General features: G+C 54.2%; 9 protein-coding genes across 9 annotated transcripts; 5 read left to right on the top strand and 4 right to left on the bottom strand.

Moving 5' to 3' along the window:
- Positions 1-13: 13 nt before the first annotated feature.
- On the top strand, positions 14-1,109 carry CORC01_10015 (mandelate racemase/muconate lactonizing enzyme domain-containing protein; the record flags this gene model as incomplete). The annotated part of the gene is made up of 2 exons (XM_022621644.1): positions 14-1,009; positions 1,068-1,109. The coding sequence occupies 2 exons, from the start codon at positions 14-16 to the stop codon at positions 1,107-1,109; spliced, it is 1,038 nt and encodes a 345-aa protein (XP_022471868.1).
- A 1,265-nt stretch (positions 1,110-2,374) lies between these two features.
- CORC01_10014 (short-chain dehydrogenase) lies at positions 2,375-3,187 on the top strand (the record flags this gene model as incomplete). The annotated part of the gene is made up of 1 exon (XM_022621643.1): positions 2,375-3,187. One exon carries the CDS (start codon positions 2,375-2,377, stop codon positions 3,185-3,187), a length of 813 nt encoding a protein of 270 aa, XP_022471867.1.
- Positions 3,188-5,998: 2,811 nt separating this feature from the next.
- Positions 5,999-6,175, bottom strand: CORC01_10013 (uncharacterized protein; the record flags this gene model as incomplete). Its single annotated transcript, XM_022621642.1, has 1 exon — positions 5,999-6,175. One exon carries the CDS (start codon positions 6,173-6,175, stop codon positions 5,999-6,001), a length of 177 nt encoding a protein of 58 aa, XP_022471866.1.
- A 351-nt stretch (positions 6,176-6,526) lies between these two features.
- CORC01_10012 (HAD-superfamily subfamily IIA hydrolase) lies at positions 6,527-7,980 on the top strand (the record flags this gene model as incomplete). The annotated part of the gene is made up of 2 exons (XM_022621641.1): positions 6,527-6,867; positions 6,969-7,980. 2 exons carry the CDS (start codon positions 6,527-6,529, stop codon positions 7,978-7,980), a joined length of 1,353 nt encoding a protein of 450 aa, XP_022471865.1.
- A 1,111-nt stretch (positions 7,981-9,091) lies between these two features.
- On the bottom strand, positions 9,092-10,142 carry CORC01_10011 (uncharacterized protein; the record flags this gene model as incomplete). The annotated part of the gene is made up of 2 exons (XM_022621640.1): positions 9,092-9,784; positions 10,062-10,142. The coding sequence occupies 2 exons, from the start codon at positions 10,140-10,142 to the stop codon at positions 9,092-9,094; spliced, it is 774 nt and encodes a 257-aa protein (XP_022471864.1).
- Positions 10,143-10,172: 30 nt separating this feature from the next.
- CORC01_10010 (uncharacterized protein) lies at positions 10,173-10,652 on the top strand (the record flags this gene model as incomplete). Its single annotated transcript, XM_022621639.1, has 2 exons — positions 10,173-10,387; positions 10,481-10,652. The coding sequence occupies 2 exons, from the start codon at positions 10,173-10,175 to the stop codon at positions 10,650-10,652; spliced, it is 387 nt and encodes a 128-aa protein (XP_022471863.1).
- A 674-nt stretch (positions 10,653-11,326) lies between these two features.
- Positions 11,327-11,867, bottom strand: CORC01_10009 (cytochrome c oxidase subunit COX9; the record flags this gene model as incomplete). The annotated part of the gene is made up of 4 exons (XM_022621638.1): positions 11,327-11,414; positions 11,474-11,504; positions 11,682-11,724; positions 11,832-11,867. The coding sequence occupies 4 exons, from the start codon at positions 11,865-11,867 to the stop codon at positions 11,327-11,329; spliced, it is 198 nt and encodes a 65-aa protein (XP_022471862.1).
- Positions 11,868-12,287: 420 nt separating this feature from the next.
- On the top strand, positions 12,288-13,476 carry CORC01_10008 (uncharacterized protein; the record flags this gene model as incomplete). The annotated part of the gene is made up of 3 exons (XM_022621637.1): positions 12,288-12,321; positions 12,434-13,270; positions 13,337-13,476. 3 exons carry the CDS (start codon positions 12,288-12,290, stop codon positions 13,474-13,476), a joined length of 1,011 nt encoding a protein of 336 aa, XP_022471861.1.
- A 953-nt stretch (positions 13,477-14,429) lies between these two features.
- Positions 14,430-14,934, bottom strand: CORC01_10007 (uncharacterized protein; the record flags this gene model as incomplete). Its single annotated transcript, XM_022621636.1, has 2 exons — positions 14,430-14,592; positions 14,930-14,934. The coding sequence occupies 2 exons, from the start codon at positions 14,932-14,934 to the stop codon at positions 14,430-14,432; spliced, it is 168 nt and encodes a 55-aa protein (XP_022471860.1).
- Positions 14,935-18,622: the final 3,688 nt, after the last annotated feature.

Here is an 18,622-nt window from a genome sequence, read left to right as displayed (position 1 = left end):
AATATGGTTGAGGATGACTCTGCTGACTAGGTTTCATGCAGGTCCTCCGGCGTGCTGGCTCGTCCACCAGCACTTTGAACGTTTCCTCATCGGCGCTGATCCCCGAAACACAAATTTATTGTTTGAGCAAATGTACAGAGGGTCCATGTTCTACGGCCGAAAAGGTCTCCCTCTCGCTGTTATTTCCGTCATCGATCTCGCCATCTGGGATTTGCTTGGAAAGGTGAGAAACGAGCCTGTATACAGGCTCATCGGTGGTGCTACCAAGGAGCGTCTGGACTTTTATTGTACTGGTCCCGAACCGTCGGCAGCCAAGACGATGGGCTTCTGGGGCGGCAAGGTCCCTCTTCCGTATTGCCCAGAGGATGGCCACGCTGGCCTGAAGAAGAACGTCGAATTCCTTCGCAAGCACCGCGAAAGCGTTGGTCCCGATTTCCCCATCATGGTTGACTGCTACATGAGTCTCAACGTGCCTTACACCATTGAAATAGTAAAGGCCTGCGAGAACCTCAACATCAACTGGTGGGAGGAGTGCCTGTCTCCTGATGACACAGATGGCTTTGAGCAGATCAAGCGTGCACACCCAACCATCAAATTTACCACTGGCGAGCACGAGTACTCTCGATATGGATTCCGCAAGCTCATTGAGGGACGCAACCTGGACATCATCCAGCCTGATGTCATGTGGCTTGGTGGTCTCACGGAACTGCTCAAGGTGTCGGCCATGGCCTCGGCATACGACATTCCTGTGGTTCCCCACGCAAGCGGCCCGTACAGCTATCACTTTGTTATCTCGCAACCCAACACACCCTTCCAGGAGTATCTCGCCAACTCGCCCGACGGCAAGAGTGTGCTGCCTGTTTTTGGCGACCTCTTCCTCGACGAACCCATTCCCACCAAGGGCTTCCTGACGACGGCTGACCTTGATAAACCCGGCTTCGGTCTTACGCTCAACCCCGCGGTCAGGTCGAAGCTTATTTCGGGCAAGGCTCTGCTGAGCGCCAGCCCTGTAAGTGAACAATCGGTTTCGACACTCTGTGTCGGCGGATGTACTAACAGGTCTATAGGAGAGGCCCCTCAAGTCGGTGGAGGAGACGGAGGCGAGCTAAGCACACAATAATGTGGATGGCGATGCGGCCAAGTTCTAGGAACTGTGAACCGTCTCAAAATAGAATAGCATGTCACTTACACGGAGACGGGGATAGACCCCGGGATTAGGCCATACCTGTATGGCCACAATGAGCATCACTTGTCGGCGTAATCTACATGGCCAACATCCTGGTACACTTACGATTTACGTGGAATAGATTGACTGCAACGTTCAAAGCCCAAACCACGCTATATGTTGATGTCGACCCTAAACTGGAAATGTGGACGTCCTGTACTTTGTGGTCCAAGCCGGCGGTGCGGAAGGACAGATGCCACCGACAGGAGATTGGTCGAAGACGGAGGTAACCCCGAAGTGGCTCGTATCGGAGCAAGAGGCTTTAAGACGATGTGTGGAGATGCCGTGCACGATACCAGAGGATATCCGCGGGAGGTTGAGGTTTCCATGCTGAGCCCGCCCGGCCTTTCCGGACCTTACGGATGCATGAAGGTGACAGAGTGTAGAAAACAACTAGAAAGCAGGCAACCAGGACGGACAGGCTACAGCCGAACACAACGGCGGAAAAGCCGTCCATGGCCAGATCATGAAGCCGCTGGCTTGGTCGGCGGGGAGGCTCGCTACAATTGTGACCGAGAGTGCGGGGTGTGAAGTGGGATGCCCCATAGGCCATGGGGAATTTGCACTACGGATACCTTCCTTCCATTACCTAGGTTGAGCTCCTTGCCGTGCGTGTCTTCCTAAGGTACCTACCTCGCGCCTCGAACAACCTGCCCTACCTGAGGCCTAAGGGTACACAAGAGCGGGCATCGTGGGAGGCAGGTAGGGCAGGGCGGTCAGCAGATCATGCAGCGGGCGGGAGCCGTAGCTCGGTCATCGGGTCTCACTTGAGCCGCCCTCGCTGCACATTGACCCCTCCGCCCTCACAGCTCTCCGCTCCGTATCCTCCACGCCAGCCGGCATCCATCGTCGACTACAAATAAAACCATCCATCCTTACGCTCGCGCACATACATCGTGGGTGCTAACAAATCTGCACATGAACACCATCGTCCATCGTCCATCATCCATCATCCATCATCCATCATCCACCATCCATTGCCAATCGCCAATCGCCAATCGTCCGCCAACCTCTAAGGTCTCTGGCTGATCCAAAATCCGATTCGACATCTTGCCGTTCACAACAACCCCGCACCCGATCTCGTTCCGACTTCACATATAACGACAACAGCTTTGTCGGAAAGCTCGCCGCATTTGCAAATAGTATATGATGGCCCCAACAAATCTGCTCGCTGGCAAGACCGCCATTATCACGGGTGGCACTACTGGCATCGGGAAGGCCATCGCTTTGGAATATATAAAGCAGGGTGCCAACGTTGTCGTGAATCATTTGGGTCTTGAAAAGGACCAACCCCACCTTGATGCCCTCGTTGCCGACGCCACTGCTGCGAAGCAAGAGAACCCCAACGCGGGCCGCCTGGCCGATCTGGTTGGCGATGTTCGCGAGCCCGAGACAGCAGTGAAGCTGGTTGCGCGTGCCGTCGAGCATTCCGGCAACGCTCGCCTAGACATTTGTGTCTCCAATGCTGGCATCTGCACATTCGCCGAGTTTCTCGAGCTGACCCCCGACCTGTTCACTAGGACGGTCCGTACCAACCTCGATGGCGCCTTTTATGTTGTACAGGCAGCCGCTCGACAGATGAGCCAGCAATCACCTGCTGGCGGTAGCATCATTGGTATCTCGTCCATTTCCGCTCTGGTTGGTGGTGGCCGGCAGGCCCATTACACGCCTACCAAGGCTGGTATCCTGAGTCTGATGCAGAGCACCGCTGTCGCCTTGGGTAAATACAAAATTCGCTGCAACGCCCTGCTTCCCGGTACAATCAAGACTCAGCTCAACGAGGAGGACCTTGCGGATGATGCCAAGCGGGCTTACACCGAGGGCCGCATTCCCCTAGGCCGCACCGGCGTGCCATCCGACCTCGCCGGGCCTGCCGTTTTCCTAGCCTGCGAATACCTCAGTGGTTATGTGACAGGCGCGCAGTTGCTGGTCGACGGCGGCCTCTTTGTCAATCTTCAATAAAGCGTTCTCGCCCTCGATTTTGCGCTGTTTGTTCTTTAAGTGTTCTGATATCAGGGTACTCCGCTGGGGGAGGCGTTGCAAATAGAATGGCGGCTGATAAAGTAACGACGGGATGAGGGATTTTTGAAGAAAAAGGGGGAGGAAAAAGACACTGTGGCAAAGACCGCCAACGATTCCAGCCAGCGCTTCCAATCACCGCAGGATGAAACGAAAGTCCAAGGATTGAGGAATGTATGATTGATTATTAGCAAGTAAGCGGTATTCGTCGAATCCACTTGCGTGCTTATGTCGGCCAGTCACGCCAGCCTGTTGATTTTCTTCCCTCTTCCATTAAACCCTCTTAATCCCCCTGTCACTGGGCAAGGACTAGGCTTCTGTAAGCCAAAATCCCCTCCCCTCATCCCTCTCCTCTTCATTTGTTTTAGTGAAATGTCGTTCGGCTGTCCCATTTCACCGTCCGTGGTCGTTTTCCTACTGTCCAAGCAAGGGCAGCGGACGAATAAGGCGGCATCGATAGGTGTCTTCAACTGGCCTAACGAGTGACAGGCTCCATCCATTGCCTATGGGTACGAACAGGGGCAGGGGTGTCTGCATGGAGTCTGGCCGACAGTGACGGCATCACAATGCAACTGACGAGTAGCGTGTGAGGCGGCGGCGGGACGCGGTAGTAATAGCGCCGGGCTGAGGCCTGGTTTTCGTTTCGTAGACATTCTCCCATGGCTCGGCAGTACTAATTGATGGCGTCGTTGTGCATCAGGAAATGCGAGGCAGAGGAAGCAAAGGCCCGCGACGGGTAGTGCGCCCCTTCCGGTACAACCATACCATTCGGCTGTGTGATGTGAAGCGTGTTTGATGGATATCGAGTTGTGGGACACTTGGCCCTACATCGTTGTCATGAACCCCTCCTTTACTACACCAAGATGCGCGTTCACTAGATACACTGCCCGTGTCTTGCCATACCTAGCTACGAGAGACGTCGAGGCTGGGGACAGAAGAATAAAGACCCCGGATTTTTGGAGGGACAGGCCACAAAATACACATGTTACGAGCGGGTACAGGATAAGTGGATGGTCTGGAGATGCGTGCTTTATCTTTTGTATCAGTGTTCTGGACTTGGTGATTATTTGTGGTCCTGTTCGCAACGGTCTTGGACACAACAATCAAAGGTGTACGAATACCTACCTACCTTGGGACGGAGAAAGGGACAGACGGACGTCATTCGCCGAGTCAGGTCCCAGCCTAGCACTAAACCTATGCGTCCTGATAGGACGATGGCACACGAGGAGCGGACATGGAGGACGAAAATGTGGCCTTTCTGATGCGAAGGGTCTGCGAAATATTCTTTTTCTTCTCCATTTCTCACTCTACTTTTCCTCCCTTGCTCTCTTCCTTTCAAGGCACTGCTTAGTTAGCAATGGAGAGACAAGTGCAAATATGCAGGACCGGTATTGAACGGCCCAGGGACCGAGGGTTTCCGGGCCCGATGCCGCTGGACGCCCGGTTCTTTGCCGTAGGGGGGCTCCCGTTCTATTACCTAAGCCACCGGAAGGGGAAATTACCTGTTCGGGCCGTCTAGCGGAGCCTCTAGTCTGTAGCAGCGACCAATGATGTCCAGGTGTCCGAGCCACGGGTGCGGACATCTTACATACCCTTGTCTCCGCGACCCTGTATCCACTGTGACTGACGTCACTACGGAGTCTCTACGACCCGCTTTTATGGAACCTGCTGGGCCACCACACACGGGCAGTTTCCTTGATGTATCTCACGAGTCACACCTCATGGTGCAAATGCATTTTCGCACTTGTGGACCATCACAAAGCTATCACTCCTTCCTGCGGGCAACATCCCTGTGTCAGCCTGCCGTATCGCAGGGAACCATCGATAAGGAGTGAGCGCATGTCCAATGGGAGGGAGCTTTGTAGGGGTCTACAAGGAGACGGGCCAGAGATTGCGCCGGCGCTGCTTTATCTGATGCTGAAGAGAGAAGCCGATGAGACCGACTGAGTTAGGCATGGTTGGTTGTACTCGAAAGACGAAACGCCGTATGGTGTGTGCCTTTTCCCCGTCTTCCTTGGTCCTGGTCCGAAGTACCCACCCAAGTTCCTCGCAGCCTGCGAAACCTGCCTTGACTATCTCCCCCCGCCCAACTTTACAGTAAATCTCACGCAGACTCATAGCTGATGGAGAGAGGAGCAGCGATAGGCGGATGATGGAGCTGCATAGCTGCCTTCGGCATGAGAGGGAAATAGAGTGCGCCAGAAAGCCTTTGTACGGTGTAACTATAAGTCTGCATTTGCGGCAGGGTCCAACAGGAGTGACGGCGGCTCGCATGTGCTTCTTCCTCGCGCCAAGGCCGCCTCGGGTAAGGGTCGATCGCTGCCGCATCGGTTCCTAGATCATCATCATTGCTCGGGGCATTTCGAGGCCTCTATGTCTCGCGCGACGGCGGAATCATTCGCAGCCGCAACGAAGAACCCAAAAAGCCAAGTCTCCACCATGCGGTTGGCAGAATGGATCTCTATGGAGCCTCCTAAACATGCTTTGCCCTCTCTTGTTGGCGGCCCGCTGGGTCACTCGCTCGTGTTGTGCGACTTGTACACTTGTATTCGTACTGGTGGCCGTAGTCAGGAACAATGTTTGACTGCGCCGGCGGTGAGATGAAGGAACGTTTGGAGCCACCCAGGTTTCTCTCTCTGGGCATGTATCCTCGTCCCGATCTGGTTCCTCTTGGCAGTACGGATACGTGGGCTGCATAGTCCTCGCAACAAAGGGCAGTGCCTTTATCCTATTCTGTCATAATCGTAAATTTCATCACCAGGTAAGGTCCTTGTGTCTTGAGTGGAGCAAGTCCCAGCTTGGATCCAAAAAAATTCTCATGCTACTTCGCCTCCACGGTATCCACGGCCATGCGCGACTCAAGAAACTCATCCCAAGGGTGTCACTGAGCAAGGACCCGCGTTTGCCTGGTTTTAGCGGAGACTTCCACATGTTGGAAGAAGTAGCGCAGGGGCGTCTCGAAAGCGTGCATTTGTAGAAGCGAGAGAGAGGGAGGGAGAAAGAGAAAGAGAGACGTCAGCATCAAGTCAAGATATTCTCATACCGAGAGTATATAACCTGATAACCCCCCGTGATTCCTTCCAAAGATTCTACAGTTTATTTGTCTTACCACATCACCCCAATCACATCTTATCATCGTCGAAAGCTCCGTCTTTGACAGATCAAGCTTTGCCTTCACTTTCCTACTCGAACCCTTCAGTCTGCAACACCATAGACTCCAGCCCCTTCCCATCACATCCGGTCAACCAATTTTGGGGGCCTTCACTCTGTAAACCATCCACCATGGCTCCCAATCATCGAGCTTCGTCTACCGGTAGCTTCATCGAAAGCATCCAAGCTGCCCGGAAGCAGCTGGACAACATGGCACTGAGCACTCCTGATTCCTCGCTTGATGGCTCTGACGCATCATCTCCCGGCGGCTCCGCTGGCTCCTCTGCGCTCGGTAGCCCTGCTAGTGCTCTATCACCCGTCACACCTTCGATAAGTGTCGACGCGCCCGTAGCCGACAGCTTCGCTTTCGCTTTCGACATAGACGGTGTTCTGATCCGCGGCGGCCGCGCCATTCCCGAGGCTGTTGAGGCTATGAAGGTGCTCAACGGGGACAACGAGTACGGCATTCAGATGTATGTTTACTTAATCCAATCCGAGTGCCTCGCACCCTCGATGACTATTTTGAACATCCCATCTCCTCAGTGGCAGTCGTAACTGACATCACCTGTTATAGCCCATACATCTTCCTCACTAATGGAGGGGGTAAGACCGAAGAGGAGAGATGCGGCGACCTCTCAAAACAGATGGAGATCGATATCTCCCCCGCGCAATTCATTTGTGGCCATACTCCCATGAGGGAAATGGCCGATCGATTCAAGACTGTCTTGGTTGTGGGCGGAGAAGGCGAGAAGTGTCGTCAAGTCGCTGAGGGCTACGGGTTCAAGGATGTCATCACCCCCGGCGACATCATCAAGCACAACTCGGCCACAACACCTTTCCGCAAGCTCACGGCAGAAGAACTCAAGAACTCTCGCGAGCGTGACTTCACCGACGTTACCATCGGTGCTGTCTTCGTTTTTGCAGATTCCCGCGACTGGGCGGGTGACATTCAGATTATGCTCGACGTGGCAATGTCCAAGGGTGGCAAGATGGGCACACTGAGTGAGACCATGGACGAAGGTCCGCCAATCTACTTCTCCCACAACGACGTCGTCTGGTCTGCGGCCCATGACAATGTGCGTCTCGGCATGGGTGCTCTTCGCCGCATGCTCGAGGTCGCCTTCAAGGACGTGACCAAGAAGAAGGGCAAGTTGCACACCCACGCTTTCGGCAAGCCTCAGGTCAGCACTTTTGAGTTTGCGACGAGGCTTTTACAGCAGTGGAGGCGCCAACAGCACGGCCTCGACGCACCACCCGACACGGTTTACTTCGTCGGTGACACTCCCGAGTCCGATATCCGCGGCACCAATCTCTATAACGAGCATGCGGACAACGAGTGGCACAGCATCCTGGTCAAGACTGGCGTCTACCAAGATGGTACCGAGCCGGCTTACAAGCCAAAAGCCACCGTCCCGACTGTTTTGGATGCCGTCCGCTATGGTATCCAGCGTGAAATCCGCAAGCGGGTTGTCACCTCCCTTCGGAAGGATATTCTGGGCGAAGCGGATTGCCTTCGCGCCATGCAGGAGAAGGATAGCGCGGTGTTGACTCCCCTCGAGGAACGTTCTCAGCCCATATTGGGTTGAGAAAAAGAATGAGCATTTACAGATTTTGGCGACAAAACAGGTTTCGGAACATCAGCGGTTTTGGCTTGGGTAAAGCTTTTTCAGCTTCTTTAGGGCTATCCAGTTTTTTTGTTGGGTTTATTAGGACGGAGTAACAGTGTGATACCAATGGCGTCAGCAATACATATCAGGACCACAATCAGACGCCGGACTTAAACTGCTCAGTAAGCGGACTGGCATAGATTGAAATATACAGACACAACGGCCGCCCAATAACTAAGAATTTTTTGCGGCGCCCTTGATATATAAAATTGTGAAGTATTAACCAAACTATGGTCGTCAATAGTGATCCAAGGGTTGTTTAGTGGTGGTTCAATGGGTACTATTGCTGGGGATGACTTCGTTGACAACATTGGCAGGCGATTCGTCGTTGTATGTAACTCTGTCTCCCGTGTGTACCGTATTTGAGGTTCGTACCCTTCCTCTATAAGCGCCTCGGGATGGATGGCGATCGTCAATCGCGCAAAACGTACTGTACAGAGGAAGTGCTGGGATAGAATTCCGTTGGTATTCCCTTGGGCCGACCCCGAGCCTGCAAAATACCGTCATCCACGGCCTGGCGCCGCGCCGTTGTCCTGCTGGCCCGCCAAGGCCGGCCGGCGTCTACATGAGCTGCATATCTGCTCATTTCTGATTCCGCCGTTGGCGCTACTGTGTTTTGGGCTCTGGAGGGTTGCCCGTGGGAGCCGAGTTGCAAATACGGCTTGCTTGGCAAGCATCTCAGACGTGCCAACGCGCCTACAACAAGATTTCTTTCCTCAAGAAGTAACCCGGCGCCAGTTCTCTCGCATACCTCGGTGGGGAAAGCCCACTCACCGACCTAGGCGCAGTGGGTTTCTTTACGTGGAGAATGGATTCGCGGGTGATTCATGGAGGAGGGAAGGGGAGGGAGTTACAATAAGTACTCATGGGAGTGAGAAGAGTACCGGTACATGTACGAATCTTGTGTAGGTGTTCGTCACAAGGAGTCTGCTTGGTTGCTACGTGCACACTCCTCCCCATCCTCGCCTCCACCTGCTGCTCTTCTCCGGCCTCTTGCTCCCCCACTGCAGCTACCCAACCAACGCACCCCTTATCGGTCGGTAGACCCCCTTGGATCGAGCGTTATTTTCGTAGAGTCAGAGTCTGTGAATGTGAAACATCCCCACTGCGAAGAGACCGCCCACGGTGCAGCATCGACGACTTCCTGGCGTTGCTGGCGGTCCTTCACAGCTTCCGTCGCGCTACAGCCGATGGAAAATCCCGGCACGTATTCGCGGTCAACTCGTAGCCAGCCTTTCCAGGCGGTAGTCACATCCCCGGCTCCGAGGGCGCCGATAACCATGGTCCCCCACCATTGCCGAGCGCCGCTATGGTGACCGCCGTAAAGCATCCAGCCCTCAGCAGCAGCAACAAGCTCCCGGATCTGGTCCGCACCCATGCCGGCGCCGCCTCCGCTGCGGCCATCGACGTTGCCACGGCGAGCTGGGCGATGCACGTAGGCGTGGCGCAGATCATCTTGGTTACAGAGTAGGCGAGTTGCGTCGAAGCGATGCTCCGTATCGATGATTAGAACCGTTTTATTATAGGGATGCGACAAAAGTGTCGAGACGAGTGCGTAGATGAGCGGGAGCTGGCGGCCGGTCACAGCCAACGGCGCCGACTTTGTCGCCCGGAAATTACGAGTAACTAGATCGTCGAGACCTGGAATGGGATACGGCTTTGGGTGCCTCGATTTAGTCCATGGCGCGTCGGGATTCAGTGCTATGCGGAGAGCATGCAGAACCTGCGGTGCTCAACGTCAGCGGCGGTGCGCATGTGCGACTTCATTGCGGTCGATTTGATGGCAGGTGGTTGAACATTAGGGCGAGTGATGAGGATAGTGGCTGCTGGGGGCCGGGCGAGGGTCGTGGGGATTTCGGCGAGGTTCGATACACGGGCCAGAAGTTGGACGGAAACATCAACCAATCCAGCTTGCATCGACCGGGACCGATTGAAGAAGTAGCTTCTCAAACCAACTCTCTAGCTTACGCAAACAGGGCGAATTTGTGATCCTTGCCTACCTCGTCTAGTCTTGTCTCTTCAACCTCGCCCAGCAGCCTTGTGCCGGCCAAAGCCGCCGCCGACGGCATCTCCATCTCCATATCCGTCGCCGTCGCCGTCACCGCTAGAAAATGTCGCCGCCGTGTGTCGCGTTCCCGCCGTCGAAACTTGAAGTGCACCTTCAGGCCGATGTAAAGGGAAAGAAGCGCAAGCTGCCGGGAGGCGCCGATGTCGACCTGACCAAGTGTGCGCTGAAGGAGATGACGCAGTACAGGTGCTTTATCGAAGACTCGCAGTCCCGAAACAGTCCGGTCCGCTGCTGGCCGATTCACCGACTCTTCAGACAGTGAGTTTGATCCTTCTCTTGCCACCTCGTCGTCGATGTCGCTTCGCTATTCGTCGTCGGGAATCTAGTCGCTGATCGTGGGTGATTCAATAGATGCCAGGACAAAAAGGGCGCGTTTATGGTTGAGACCACGGCTTGGGAGGGTTCGATTTCAGACCCCACTGGCCGTCAGAGTTCCCAAGCTACAGACAAAGGCAAACCCCAAGACACCCAAAGCAGTGGGTCATCATATCATCAATGGTCCCAGGCATGGGAGGATGAATGAGCCAGGAGTCTTGACTTTCGATTTTTTCACAGCGACACTACAGGTCTCCCAGTCTCTGTGCCCTGACTTTCTCATCAGAAGCGCGAAAGAGGCACCCACGTGGTGAATCTGTTTCGCCAAGCCGATCGTATGATTAAGGGTATGGTTGGGTCACGCCTTGGGTGATCAGCCCATTCCATTCATATAACTCAAATCTGTATTTATAAACCACTCCCACATCAATGCTCTGATGTCGACCATGAATATCCTCAGCAGCACTAGTCTCGATAAGTAGTGCTTGCGAACTCTGGCACGATCAATCGGCTCGGCGAAAAAAAAACCGAGTCCTCTCAAATCGTACTGCAGCCTGTCGTACCGCTTTTGTATGAGATCCAACAAAGCAATACTGTGCATGGTCGAGGCAGTGTAGATCGATCCAGTGACGGAACGTCGTCCTGACGGACAGTGATCCCGCCAAGGAAGGCAACGGCGAGCGTCACACGCATCGTTATGATACACATAAAGAGGCTCGAGGCTCAATTGCTGAAGTGTATGGTACAATCGGGGTTGGACGATCAAGTGATGAAGCCCGTATCTTGTCTATGAACGCAAATGCCCTCTCGCGCTTTCTCCACTCAATCTAACATGCTGCCCCCTTTCGCGCCCTCCCCATTGTCTTGCTGCTTAGTTTTCGCTCATGCCTTGCGGGCCTCGGCCTTCTGCTGCTCGAGCTTGGCGTAGTAGTTGTCACGGGCGTTCGTACGCGGCATGTGGAAGCCGTACCTATGGTCCATCTTAGTTTCGGAGAGATTTCTTAGAGAGATCAGTCGGTGATCGCATACCAGTAGACGTTGGCCATGGCGAAACCGAGACCTGTGACGCATGGTTAGTTGAATTTTTCTTGTGTTGGGGCGGAACCAATGTGTGGAAGGCTGGGGTAGCAGATCGATGGCGCATGTTGAATTCGAGAGGCTCAATTGGCGCCTGTCACCCCCAATCCAGCAGCGGCAAGCCCGCAAACTCCAGCCATGCACATGAAGAAAGGCTTACCAAGCGCGATGCCAATGTCGAGAACGAGGTTGCGTCGTAGCATCTATCGGTCGTCGTTAGCCAGTAGTTCGTTACCCTCGTCTTCCTCCGTGGACCTGGGGAGGACACGGGGGGAAAGCGGGGATTTCAATGTCCAAGGGGGAAACGCACGCCCGTGATGGGCTTGATAGCAGTAGCGCCGGCCATTGTGATGTGTAGTGCGGGAAGGGTTGTGGTATTCGACTGAGCCGAGAATCGTATCCTGAAGAGTTATTTGACGATGCTGAGGATATGGGCGGATAGCTCGAATGGTCTGATGAATTCGCGCGAAGGGAAGTGTCACGTGATGTTCAATTCCGATCTGCTCCTCGAACTTAGCTAAGCAACTCGGTGATTGAAACTGCTGGGCCGTGCCATCTTTCGAGGCACACTGCCACGCCTGCCTTGAAGCTCCCAAAACCTTAGGTAAGCGCAAACCCCGGAGGAACGCCGGCTAAACAGCCCCGGGACGTGGCCCAGTGCGACCTTCAACGCGCATGGGATCTTCCGAGCATTTTTTCCCGTGACGGGTGGATTTGAAGCTGGTTGAAGATCAATCAGTTTGATTCAGCAACACCAGTAGCAAACATGAGTCTTCCCACGAGGCGGTTAGTCTCATCCGGTACGTTGCCAATTGAGATTTATTTGACTTCTTCCAGGCACCAATAATCCCGTCAGATCATTGTCAATCGTTGAATCAGGCTCTTGGGTAGCTAACCTTACTGAACTGCCAGCTCCCTCGACACTACAAGCCGTCAGCCGTCCGATTCCTCGATCCTTCGTCCTTCCGATTCGGCCGGCTACCCAGATCCGAAGCAAATGGAGCTTCGGCGGTCTCTTTGGCGGCCGTCGCGGCAAGAGAAGCAACGCCGATGATGCTATGACGGGCGGCGAGAACCTCGACGACCCCAAGGTCCGCGAACGCTTTGCTCAGTCGCAGCAGCCCAAGATGTCTAGTTCAATTTTCGAGGAGGAAGTCGACGATGCTGTTGCAGAGGGCAAAACGGGCGCCAAGGCCGAAAAGGGCCAGGCGTCGGTGAAGACACCAGAGACGATGGCATGGCGCCTCGACCCCGACCCGCGAAGTCGTCTCCGCTGGGAGAGAAAGAAGGTGATCCAAATGGTGCGCAGCAATGGCCGCGTCAGCCGTGATGAGCGTATTGCACAGACCGAGAAGAAGTTATCTCACAAGAGCCCCTTTTTGGAGACCAGCGTCAAGAAGCTAGTGCATCTAGCGCGCCAGATCCAGGGCAAGTCTCTCGAAGAGGCCGTTCTGCAGATGTCGTACTCCAAGAAGAAGATGGCTTCTGAAGTCAAGTACCAGCTAGAAGAGGCGAGGGACTTGGCTGTTGTCACGCGTGGTATGGGCCTTGGTAAGGCCGGCCGCAAGAGCGACGGCACAGCGGTGCAGCCCATCAAAATTCAAACCAAGGACGGCAAGACCTTGACCATCGAAGACCCGACTAGGCTATATGTTGCTGAAGCCTGGGTTGGTCGAGGACCTTGGAGGGCCAAGACCCTCGATTACAAGGGCAGAGGCAGATTCGGCATCATGCAGTCGCCCTCCACCAGTATGTTTAACAAACTTTCATTCCACCATTCATCTTATGTGTCGTGAAATTGACAACGGTTTGCAGGCATTTCGGTTGTCTTGAAGGAGGAAAAGACAAGGATACGAGAGCACACGGAGAAGTTGGCCAAGCAAGCGCGAAGAAAGCCCTGGGTCCATTTGCCTGATCGGCCAGTGACGGCTCAGAGACCCTACTACTCATGGTGATAAACAGTCACGACTGGAACGAGGCACTTGGAGGACACCTATTCGGAAGTGCTTGGAAAATCATCTTGTAACACACTCAAAACCTGTAAGAACATGTACCATGAAAACCTGTCGTTGAGTCCTTTCCGCCATCTTCACTGCCGACTCCCCTACCATCCCGGTGCCTCTGGGTTTATTTGTGCAATGAAATCGGATTTCCCGTGGTATAATGCTGACCTTTTCGACAACCGCCCTTGACCCCAGCTCACCCGCAACCACTCATTAACGTTCGTTTAATCATAATTCATAATAGAGAGGGTATCCGTCTGCTCCGCCCATCTTCCTAAGATGAAAGCAACTTTCGGATTGCCAGCCAAAAGGACGGGTAAGGTGAGTGCCTCAAGAGAATGCCTCTTACCCGAAACGTCTGGGTGACTGGCGCGGCAACATATCCTCGTACCTTCTCGACTTCATTTCCAGCTCCGAGTGATTCTTTTCTTTCATGCCAATAAAACCTCCAGTATAGTCTCTTCCGGAGCCAGGCATTGGGCCCGAAATCTGCATAGACTTTGTGCGGTTCTTTGGCCGTCTGATTAGAAGCCACAAGGCCAAAGCGATCGCCAGGACACCAACACCCGCTCCCACCCCGATACCTATTTTGGCGGGTGAGGAGAGACCTCCGGCGTCGCTCTCTATGTTGCCTGCTCCAGCGTCTGAGGCTGAGCCTGATTGTGATGGGCGAGCTCCGGTAGAAGTCGTCGTCGACCTCGAAGAGGGAAGGGACGACGACTTGGTGGATGTAGTCTACGATTTCTTGGTTAATTACGAAGCAATTATCATAAAATCACGACGGAAAGCTTACGAGTGTGGTAGGAGTTGCACTTGAAAGCTGGGTGGCCTGGGCAATGTTGGAAATGGATTTGCTAGAGGTCTCGGACGGGACTGTTTGAGCAACTTCAGAAGAAGCGGGTGTCTCAGATGCGCTGGGTTTGGTTGGTTGGGTCAAAGTTGACGGCGACGGAGGCGGCTGAGAAGTCAAAGGCAGCGCTGCTGGGGTTGTCGTCTGATGTACGGCGGGTGTGGAAGGCGGCTGGTTCGACACAGGTGGTGTTGAAGCAGGTGGTGTTCGAGTCGCAGCTATCATGGCAAGTTAGTGAGATCTTTGCCGGATCAGCTTAACGGGGTTTTCTCACTTGCACAGAGACCTGTGACATAGTCATCGACTTTGGGTGCTAAATCTGCTGCGCATGACTGCGAGGCGCAATCCCGAACACCAAACACGAAGTCTTGTTGTTTACAGAGACAGGTATTGTCTCCCGATGCGCAACCAAATCCTTTGGCAATCACATTGTTGATGCAGGTAACCTGCGGAGCGAAAGCTTGTTAGTCCTTGATTCTCGCTCAGCGCTCTAGAAAGTTGTCTTGGTGCAGCCAATCATGTATCTAGGACGATCATCTTAGTCGCGACTTACACCGCATGGTGGTAATGTGTCTAGTTGCGCGCAGACATTGCCAAGAAGGGCCGCAATGGCAAAACCCCGAACCCAGAATCGACGTCTCATTATGAGATTGGCGAGTGTAGGGGTAACAGGATATTTGATGCAATCAACGTCCAGTGAAGCGTCCTGGAGAAAGAATTTGGTGTGGCACCTGGGTGATCGCCCATCACCCGGTGCGCGTAGGACCAAAGCTGTCAGAGTGTCGCACAGGAGTTCATCATCTGTCCTAGGCTCAAGTGTTTGATGCTCTGACGCGGGGCAGATGCCCGGATGAGTGAAGGGTGAGAGGTGGCGCGGAATAGATCCAGAGAATGTGTGAGACTGGTCGATAAACGGCCAATGTGACGAAAGAGGCGGAGAAATTTACAAGAGGACTTGATCCCCCAAAGCTCAGTGAGGTAGACGACTGCGGTGGTCTGCGAAAAGACCGGCAGTAGATGGTCGACGCAGCAAAAGAGAGAGAGTCAGGTCGAGTCAGGTCGAATGGACTTGAGGCGTGAGGTGGGAGGCGGGAGGGCGGGAGAGGCGAAACAAGTTGTACAAGGCAGGAATGGAAGATAAACGGTCAAGACCAAGTGGGAAGAATGGAAGAGAAGTGCAGGAACCCGACAAATGGGGGAGAAGAGAAGGAACGAATTCCGAATGGGCAGAAGGGAAGAAACAAGGAACACCGTGAAGAGACAAGAAGGGAAGAGGCTCGTAGGTGAGGCCCGAGGAGGAATGAAAAGGGAGCGGGGAGCGAGGGTAATATTTCAAGTTTAGAGAGGGAGGAGGGATATTGCTGTGTTAGGTTGGAGATGGAACGCACTCCTTACCCCACACCCATGTCACTCGCACTTGCACCTCACTTCAGGACGAGACTAAGGGACCTTGCCTCGATGGAGAGAGCGGTGCAACTTACATGCAGAATGGACGGGAGGACGTGGGCCGGCCAGAGGCAACGGCAGGGGCTACCCGAGCCCATGGGATGGAAGGCACTCGCCCGTAGGAGATGTACGGGGCAGGAATAAGTGCAGAGAGTCCAGATACATCCTCCTCCGAGGAAAGTCACGCAAAAGGTCAAGTTGCTGGTGACAAGGGGCCCCTCCTTCCGGTAAGAAGTTAGAACAGGGGAAAGGGGGTGGGGGAAGAAATACAGGGGACCAAAGTGCACGAGCACAGGCGGGCGGCACGAGACTGTGAAGACAACCCGGGGTTTCCCTTTTGTCCAGCGTTGGTAGTTGACAGGCGGCGGACCTTGTCGCGTCCATGTTCAATTAGCTCAGTCGCGTCAAATAGAGGTAGGTGGACGGAGACGTGTCTGTCTGTTTCTGTTTGCCTTTCTATGTCGGGTTCGACGGCACCCGCGACGTGTCGCTTAGTCCAAGGTCTATAAGTCCACCTATGCCCAAGGTAGATGGTGGTAAACGAGGAATGGCGGTGGCCGGAGTGCCATCATCAATACCTCAGCTGCTGTCTGTCCTCTCTACGTCCAGCCGGCGTGGGGAGTGACGTTCTACTTTATTAAGCAAGCCGATAGGCAAGTAAGTACCTTACGTGCTTACGTATGTGCATGGCACGTAGGTAGGTTGGCACGGTAGGTAAGGAAGGTATCCTGATGCGAGGGGTTTGCAGGTTTGAGAAGGGAGCCCAATAAGTAGGTCCGGGCACCTGAGCTGAGGTAATCCCTTGCCTGAGGGAGGTAGCCAAGTAGGTAAGGCTAGGTAGGTAGGTAGGTACCTTACGTGCCTACGCACTTACTTCAGGGAAATATGGACTGGAACGAGAAAAAGGAAGGAAAGGTCCAGAGGGTTTGGTATCGCTGCATGATGCTCTTGCCTGCCCTTGTTATTCTTGCCCTTTGACTTTTCTGCGCCATCAACCTAGGTACCTTACCTTATCTACCTTACAGCTGAGGCTGGATTATCCGAGAATCTTTACTCCATGACCGGCCTCGCTCCCATCCGAGGCAACAATTTGCATTCATTATACGAGGCTCCTCAACTTCTCGTCACCTTTGGCCCAGTATGTTCCCGTCGAGGCAAGTCACATTGTCCATGGATTCGGATGGAGCGTCCCAACTGGGCCTGGCCCGATTTGAGGGAGGCTACTCCGAGTCTGTGCCTCGCTGCCAACCAGGACAAGCCAGCTTGGACCAGGGATGCGGAAATGGAAATGGGGGCCCAGGGATGACGTTCAATGAAGGGAAGCCCAGGAGACGGCAAAGCCGTAAAGGCCAGTCCAACACTCTTTTCTCTCGCAGGTGCCACAAGTAACCGCCCTTCAACTCACTCCGAAGAGTGGGATGCCAGAGGATATGGCTCCGTGCCTGTTACTGTAGCCGGCCTGCGCACTTTCCCGCCTCTTGGACCATCAGTCGTTAGGTATCCACAGCCTCCAAGTTGGGCGGTTGGGAACGTGAAAGAGGACGACTTCAATACGAAAAGGCCAAGTTGCGGCGCATAACGTTGGCTCATGTATGTAGGTAGCACCGCCGTGTGGTTGCGTGCGCGCCATCCTATCAGACCTTTAGATCATCCGAAGCTATTCTTGAAGAATAAGCCACGCACGAATCTGGCCCCATCTCTGACAAGGCCTTGTCGGATTGTTGGGGTCGGATGGGGGCCACCGTCCACCAACGACCTGCCACTTGCCTGGTAAGTTGGCTGGTGCCCTAGTCCGACAGGAACCCCTGGTCCTAGCCAGGGGTTGGGTGTGGCTGGATAGGATTTGCTGGTATTCGCGACACGGGGCACACGGCAAGGACACGGGGCACAGTCAAAAACCTGCGTGCTTAGCTTGAGGTAGGTACGAATAGGTAGGCGGCAGATGGGTGGAAAAGGGGTGATTACCAAGGTAGCGTGCAGTTTCTGGCCTCCTGCTCAGTGGGGGTCGGACAACGGCTAGGCACGTGCCTACACTAATCCATCACCTTTGCTTAGCTTCTCGTTGGTTCCGAGGACGATCTGCGCTAGGCAGGTCGTGAATCTTGCCGCCGCAAGCCACTGTACATCAATCGTTTCGCCCTGCATTCACTGAATTCAGGGGAAAGAGATGGACTCGAGAGCGCTTCGTCCCAAACCCACCCCGGCACCCAGGTTCAAGGTGAAGTAGATGCGAATGCTTCTTTGTTCCTTATGCCAGCCTTTCATCGTACGAGGGTTCCGTCGTCATCCCACAAGGGAACGTGACTGCAGCATGGCAAACCCCGTGCCCGAAATGGAAAGGAGGAATCTGGGAGCTCCATGTTCCACTGGGCTGCATGAACTGCGGATGCCGGTGCGGCACTCCCGTCGCCGGCATGGGACCTTGTCTTATTACCCAAGGTATCATGCTATAGTAGTGTACGTACTCCGCAGTAGGCATCCGTACGTACTTTGGTCGGATACTCCGTAGGGTAATCACATTTGCCTTTCCTTATGTAAGCAGTCATCCGACGGTGCTGACAGGAGTTGAGCAACCATAATTTGGGTCCCACGCTGCTTATCTCACAGCAGACCGCACTCCAGAATCCGCTGTGTGGCGTACATATCAACCTCACATTCAAGGTTCGGTTCTAGGGTTAGTTATACCTCCGTATGTCTTTGAGAAGCATCTAGATGGGCAGGCTTGGGAACTTGAGTGAAGGGTGTTCTCGAATTCAATCAGTAGCATTCATACGTCCGTTTCCGTTGGTGCCCGCCAACCTC

This window comes from Colletotrichum orchidophilum (assembly GCF_001831195.1).
Source record: "Colletotrichum orchidophilum strain IMI 309357 chromosome Unknown Scaffold_95.1, whole genome shotgun sequence".
Taxonomy (NCBI): Eukaryota; Fungi; Ascomycota; class Sordariomycetes; order Glomerellales; family Glomerellaceae; genus Colletotrichum; species Colletotrichum orchidophilum.
The sequence above is the reverse complement of the archived record's forward strand: the minus strand, read 5'-3'. Positions and strand labels throughout refer to the sequence as shown.